Source organism: Portunus trituberculatus, chromosome 37, assembly GCF_017591435.1.
Source record: "Portunus trituberculatus isolate SZX2019 chromosome 37, ASM1759143v1, whole genome shotgun sequence".
Classification (NCBI taxonomy): Eukaryota; Metazoa; Arthropoda; class Malacostraca; order Decapoda; family Portunidae; genus Portunus; species Portunus trituberculatus.
Window position 1 is genome coordinate 31,920,043 of NC_059291.1, and position 6,804 is coordinate 31,926,846.

General features: G+C 54.6%; 1 protein-coding gene across 1 annotated transcript; it reads left to right on the forward strand.

Annotated features, from left to right (window-relative positions):
* Positions 1 to 1,405: 1,405 nt before the first annotated feature.
* LOC123514179 lies at positions 1,406 to 5,911 on the forward strand. Its single transcript, XM_045271828.1, has 4 exons — positions 1,406 to 2,414; positions 2,507 to 4,826; positions 5,025 to 5,462; positions 5,515 to 5,911. Exons 1-4 carry the CDS (start codon positions 1,406 to 1,408, stop codon positions 5,909 to 5,911), a joined length of 4,164 nt encoding a protein of 1,387 aa, XP_045127763.1.
* Positions 5,912 to 6,804: the final 893 nt, after the last annotated feature.

The following is a 6,804-nucleotide window of genomic DNA, read 5'->3' on the forward strand; positions in this document are numbered from 1 at the left end:
TGTTTAAGCCAAAATTCTCAGATTAAAGAACGTTGTAAAACTTTCACAATCTTAAATATTAATAAAAAATAATATAATATCTAAAATGCTTAATGTAACATAGAAACATAAGTGAAAAGTAAACTTTCAAAGAGCCAAATAAAGAAAAACATTAAAAGTACTCAATTAAAATTTCAAAGTTTTTTTCCTAAAATAAACGACATAAAACGTAGGGACTCTGAAACTTGAGAGTACAACGAAAAAAACATTCTGCCTCACACACATAGCACAGATACGTTCACTTCTGGTAATCTATTGGTTTCAATGTCACAGTCTTGGCTACATTACCTTGCTATTTACTTTTTATTATTCAAGTCATCGTCTTCAGTGACAAAGTTTACACAGTCTTCGTGTCTTCAGTGCCACATGGTCGTTTTCGGTATTAATGCATATTACGTGTATGTGGCAACACTGTGTATTTCTCTGCGCATTCAGCTAGCGCGTGAGCCTGTGCTCCCGAGTCGCTACTGGCCGCCATTTCCTACCCTTTGTAGCTCTAAGGACAAGTAAAGAATCTACGTGTACTGCGTGTATGTCTGCCCCTTACTTAGGCATACACACACTCCATTATACATCCCGCAACCAACATGGCGCAGTGACGACACGTCTTGTCCCTGGAGACATCAGTTACGAGGGGAAAGAACTCATCCCAGTAGCCGGCGGCGCCATCACGTCCTCCGTCCACCAGCTGTGAGATTGCTGACGTGTGCTACGACTGTGTAGTGCGGACCCGTGGTGTTATGTGACAGTGCAGTGCAGCGTGTGGCAGTGTATTACAGTGCAGTGTGCGGCGGTACGGTGCAGTGCAGTGCCCGGGAGTGTTTGCATCGAGGTGCCGCTTTGATTCAGGGGTTGGTTACGTCTCTTTGCCCAGAAACGAGCGCAGCGCGACACACCTCTGCTCTCTGTCGAGTCCCGCAAGACACTGACTGCACTGCCATTACGAGAGGCGAGCGGCGTGCCGTGAGCCCGCGCATACCTCCTTGCTGCACCTCTCGCTGCCTGCCTGCCCAGCTGTCTTCCCGCCACACCACGCACACTGACACATTTGCTCTCACATATACGAGTGATTCCTCGGCATGGCGCGGTCAAAACGACGTCCCAAGCCTCCCAGACGGGTTGAGGAGGAAGATGAGGGGACGCCGGGACAACCAGACAGCCTGTCACAGACGTTGGCTGGTGCTACCGCAGGCGCGGGTGAAGCGGCGGCCCCGGACACCGCCGCCCCACCTCCGCCCGCCACCCCACCCACCACCACCACTCCACCCAGGTCGCCACACCATGCACCTTCTCACACACCTGTCTACCCTGATTTCTCAGTATTCTTCCAATGGTTTGCTGACAGGAGGCGGCCGCTCGACGTGAGATGGAGGAACAACGCCGGGAAGACAGAGCTGAGTTTCGTGCTCTGTTAACCAGCCTCACTTCTTCCCAGGGCGCGCCCGGTGCGGCTCCGACGAACCCCCAGACGCTTGGGAGTCCTGGCGGTGCACAGAGCGGCTCCGGTACCCACCCACCTGTGCAGAAAGCAGCTGTCACACCTCCGCCGCCACTGTCACACGACGTGACGTACCAAGTGTTTCGTGAGTGGAGGAGACGTTGGGAGGACTACGCGACGATGATCGACCTGCCCAGCCTGACGCTGCCTAAACAGAGGATCCAGCTACGTATGTGCCTCACTCTGGAGACGCAGAGGGTGTTAGAGCACACATTACAGGTGTCGCCTACCTCTCTCAAGCCAGTTGATGAAGTGCTTGACATTCTCCAGGCTCATATACGTGACTCCAACAACGAGGCATTGCGTCGGCGAGCCTTCACTAGCTGTCGGCAGGCGAGAGGCGAGCCCTTCTCCGAGTTTCTCGTCCGACTGAAGAGCCTGGCGGAGGAATTCGACATCTGTAAGGCTCACCACCTGGACTGTGAAGAGGCCTGGATGAAGCACGGTATCCTGACAGGCGTCCACGACGAGGAATTGGTGACCAAGATTGTGTCCCTCGACGCCGCCTCTACTCTTGCTGACGTCATCAATGTATGCAGGGCCCACGAGGCGACGCGGTCAGCCGCCTCTGCCATACGTGCCTCACCTACAGTGTCTGCTGTCTCAACGTATAAACAGACGAAGAAAGCATCACACAAACCTGGAGTCCCCCCTCGCCAACCTTCACCCACTCATCGGGCGCCTACCTCCTGCAGCAGCTGCGGCAGGCGAGACCACGGCCCGAAGGGCTGCCCAGCAACAGGTGTTACGTGCAGAGGTTGTGGGAAGACTGGCCACTACGCTTTGATGCCCAAGTGCCCAGCCAGGCAGTCTACGTGCACTGCTTGTAACCGTCTGGGGCACCTGGAGAAAGTCTGCAAGCAAACCAAGGCAAGGAGTAAGTCGCAGCGACCCGAGAAGCCGAAAGGGAAAGAGGAAGACACCCCACCTTCCACGTGGTGCGGTTACAGTCTCTCACAACGGACCCAGGGTCTCATGAGGGCCCACCTGAGGCCTCATGTCAGTCTCCTATCAGTACTCGTGATGACCCGACACCTCCTCCTACTGTACGAGTGGAAGTGTTGCATGACGGTCACTCTGGTGGTCTGGACTTCATTCCCGACACTGGTGCCGACACGACGGTCATCGGCCCACAGCACTTGAGAATGTTGGGCATCGACAGACAGGCTCTTGGTCCTCCTCCATCCCTTGCCTACTACAACGCTGATGGGACGAAGATGTCTGCTGCCCTCGGTTCGCTCCAGGCCACACTAGTCTACGGCGAGCTGTCTTGTACGGGCTGGATAGATGTGCAGGGTTCGTGGAACACCCCACTTCTGTCCCGTGAACACTGTCGTGCTTTGGGGATCGTGCCTCACGACTTCCCTGCTCAGATTTTCTCAGCACGAGGCAGTGTCGCCAGTGTAAGGGAGGCGACAAACGCTCCAGCTCCACGTTCCAGCGTGCCTGCGTTACCTCTTCTCAGCACCACTTCCCCAGACGCAGCGAAGGAGTACTTCTTGAGGGAGTACCAGGATGTCCTCTTGACAAAGGATTCCACACAGGATGCTCCACTCAAGCCGATGTCTGGACCGCCGATGAGGATCCACTTACGAGACGACGCCCAGCCGTTTGCTGTCCACACGCCGAGGCTTATTCCTTTGGCCTACAGGGACGCAGTGAAAGCTGAGCTGGACTCTATGGTGGCACGAGGCGTTATTGCTCCTGTTGGTGACGTCCCATCTTATTGGTGCCATCCGATGGTTGTTGTGCCGAAACCTGGTGGAGGTGTCAGGATCACTACGGACCTGAGTAAGTTGAACGCACAAGTATCTCGGCCTGCACACCCATCACCCACGCCTTTTGCAGCCATCCGGAGCGTCGATGCCAGGGCACGCTACTTCACCACGATTGACGCGTTGTGTGGATATTGGCAGATACCCTTGCATGAGGACGACCAGGCCCTGACTACGTTCATCACTCCATATGGGCGCTTCAAGTACCTCCGAGGTCCCATGGGTTTCGCAGCCACAGGCGACGCCTTCTGCCTCCGAGGAGACATCGCGCTACAGGGAGTGCCACAGTGTGTCAAAGTCGTGGATGACATTCTCGTGTACGACGAGGATTACTTCACACATCTACGCCACGTTAACGACATCTTGGCCAGATGCCGAGCCCATGGCATCACTTTAAATGCCAAGAAGTTTGTGCTGGCGGCTCCATCAGTGTCCTTCTGCGGCTACAGGCTCTCCCATGACGGCATCGCAGCAGACCCTGACAAGGTTCGGGCCATCACTGAGTTTGCTACGCCTGCTACGTTGACCGACCTTAGGTCCTTCATGGGCCTTGTCAACCAGCTCGCCAGCTTCTCGCCCGACCTCGCTGCCACTGCTGCGCCTCTACGCCCACTTTTGAGCCCCAAGAAGTCGTTTGTGTGGACGCCCGACCATGAGCAAGCCTTCCAACGTGTGAAGATGGCCTTGGCCAGCCCACCAGTCCTAGCTGCCTTTGACCCTGCTCTCCCTACGACTCTGCAGACCGATGCTTCCCGCCTGTATGGGCTGGGTTATGCCCTACTGCAGGACCACGGTGGTGGACAGCAGCGTCTCGTCCAGTGCGGCTCACGTTTCTTGACGGATACAGAGACCCGATATGCGACGATCGAGTTGGAGATGTTAGCTGTCGTATGGGCCATGGGGAAGACCAAGTTCTACCTCACAGGATTGCAACACTTTAACCTCGTCACCGATCATCGCCCTCTAGTTCCCATCCTAAACAGCTACTCCCTTGACGCTATAGAGAATCCACGTCTACAACGCCTCAAGGAGAAGATCGCCCCGTACATCTTCACAGCTGTATGGCGCCCGGGCAAGGAGTTGTGTATCCCGGACGCTCTATCTCGCTCTCCTGTTGGCTACCCAACGCAGGCTGACGAAGTCCTTGGCACTGATACCGGCTTCCAAGTTAGGAGTATCGCTACACTACGTGCGATGGAGTCTCTTGCTCCGTTGGTGCCTCCTGATGTTGCAGAAGCACCTCCTGGCAGTGACCTTGCCCTTGAGGAGCTTCGTAAGGTGGCAACCGAGGACCCCGAGTACGTCCAGCTCCTTCATTTTGTGAAGAACGGATTCCCTATGGACAGGTACGCCCTCCCCAACGTGCTCCGCCCGTACTGGAAGTTACGGGAGGACCTCTACTGTGATGAGGATCTCGTCCTGTACGGTGCACGAGTGTTGGTGCCTACAGCTACGTCGCCGTGTCTTGGCCCGCCTGCACGACAGCCATCGTGGTGTCGAAGCCACCAAGCGCCGTGCTAGGCAGGCTGTGTTCTGGCCAGGCGTGGATGCTGACATTGCCAACACTGTTCGAGCATGTGAGCCGTGCCAGATTCTGCAGCCCAGTCAACAGCAAGAACCAAGACTCTGTGATGACAACCCAACTCGACCATTCGAGTCCATTTCTGCTGATTACTTCTCAGTTGCAAGGAAGGCTTTCTTAGTCATTGCAGATCGTCTGTCCGGCTGGCCTGTGGCGCTGATACGACGTCTGCTGCCACCATTCGCCACTTAGTCATTGCAGATCGTCTGTCCGGCTGGCCTGTCGTCGTGTCCTGTGGCGCTGATACGACGTCTGCTGCCACCATTCGCCACTTCCGCCGCCTCTTCAGGGACCTGGGTGTTCCTGTACGCCTGCGCACGGACGGTGGCCCACAGTTCGCCAGCCGGGAGTTTTCTACGTTCCTCGAGCGCTGGGGAGTCCGTCACGACACATCGACGCCCCATTACCCACAGTCTAACGGCCATGCCGAGTCTGCAGTGAAGGCCGTGAAGCACTTCATCCAGAAGGTGGCACCGTCTGGCAATATAGACTGTGAGGCGTTCGACAGGGGTCTCCTGGAGCTTCGGAACACCCCCAACCAGACGGGTCGCTCTCCAGCTCAAGTCCTGTATGGTCGCCCTTTACGCTCTTGCGTCCCCGCACATGCCAGCGCCTTCCAGAAACGGTGGCAGGCCAGGGACGAGTTGCGACCGTCGAGCTGCTGCCCGTCTCCGTGATGCCACAAGTCGCTACGACGCTCACGCTCGGCCTCTTCCACCCCTGCAGCAAGGTGACGTGGTTCGGATCCAGGACCCGACTACGCAGCGGTGGGACAAGGTTGGCACCATCATGGGCGTTGGCAGGTCACGGGATTACCTGCTCAAGATGCCCAGTGGCCGAGTGTGGTGGAGGAACAGGCGCTTCCTCCGCCCTGCTCCACCCCTAAACGCTTCTTCTACGATGGAGGACGCCACTGCTCCCTTGGCGGCACCTGATACGGTGGTGCCCCGCAGGTCGCCACGACTCCAGGAGAAGGCGTCCGCAGCTGCAGTCGCTCGAGTCCCTGTGGACTTCTGAGCGCAGAATGGGGGGGGAGATGTGGGTTATGTATTGTATTAATGCATATTACGTGTATGTGGCAACACTGTGTATTTCTCTGCGCATTCAGCTAGCGCGTGAGCCTGTGCTCCCGAGTCGCTACTGGCCGCCATTTCCTACCCTTTGCAGCTCTAAGGACAAGTAAAGAATCTACGTGTACTGCGTGTATGTCTGCCCCTTACTTAGGCATACACGCCCTCCATTATACATCCCACAACCAACAGCAGATAGATCTTGTTATATTCAGTTAACACTGTCTTGCTACTATTAAAGCAATCTCTCTCCTGCGGGCCGGCACTCGGCACACGGCAGCGTCTTATCACTCACTATGACTCGTGCTCCACTGAGTCACTGTGTTGGTGATTCAGATAAGTTTAATGATGCCGAAGGCATCATTAAACTTATCTGAATACAACTCTGACATACTGGAAAAGTTATGATCATCTCTTATGTGCTGAGTGAAGGCACAGTGCTGAATCACATGATGTTAAGTTTGAATGTTACCACAGATACAAAGTTTTTCCTCAAGTGGTATTCTTCCCCGTTTCCTTCTGTTCCAACTGTCTGATTCCACTGTTAAAGAATGTGCCGACATTCACAACCTAGTAAAGGCAACATGGTGGTGTTCCTTCATGGGAGTCTTGGTTGTGTAAACTGGGTGGATACAGAGGTCGGGGTTCATTTCTTTATATGGTATACGTTTGGAAGACGTTGAATTTGAAATGCTATCTTTTACCGCTCTGATTCCTTTAGCATTATCATCAAATATAACAAGCGTTAGATTTTCAATGCATATTCGCGTTTGATATTGGTACGCCAAACATTTTTTTTTATTGAAAATATTAGTGGATCATCCTCCTTTCCCTACCTCT

What these genes read in the sequence shown, in the direction of transcription:
- LOC123514179 (XM_045271828.1), top strand. Translation starts at nt 1,406, where the DNA reads ATGGAGGAACAACGCCGGGAAGACAGAGCTGAGTTTCGTGCTCTGTTA. An exon ending in TGTCGAAGCCACCAAGCGCC is followed by an intron (nt 4,827 to 5,024) that starts GTGCTAGGCAGG and finishes TAGTCATTGCAG; the next exon opens with ATCGTCTGTCCGGCTGGCCT. An exon ending in CGCTCTCCAGCTCAAGTCCT is followed by an intron (nt 5,463 to 5,514) that starts GTATGGTCGCCC and finishes AGCGCCTTCCAG; the next exon opens with AAACGGTGGCAGGCCAGGGA.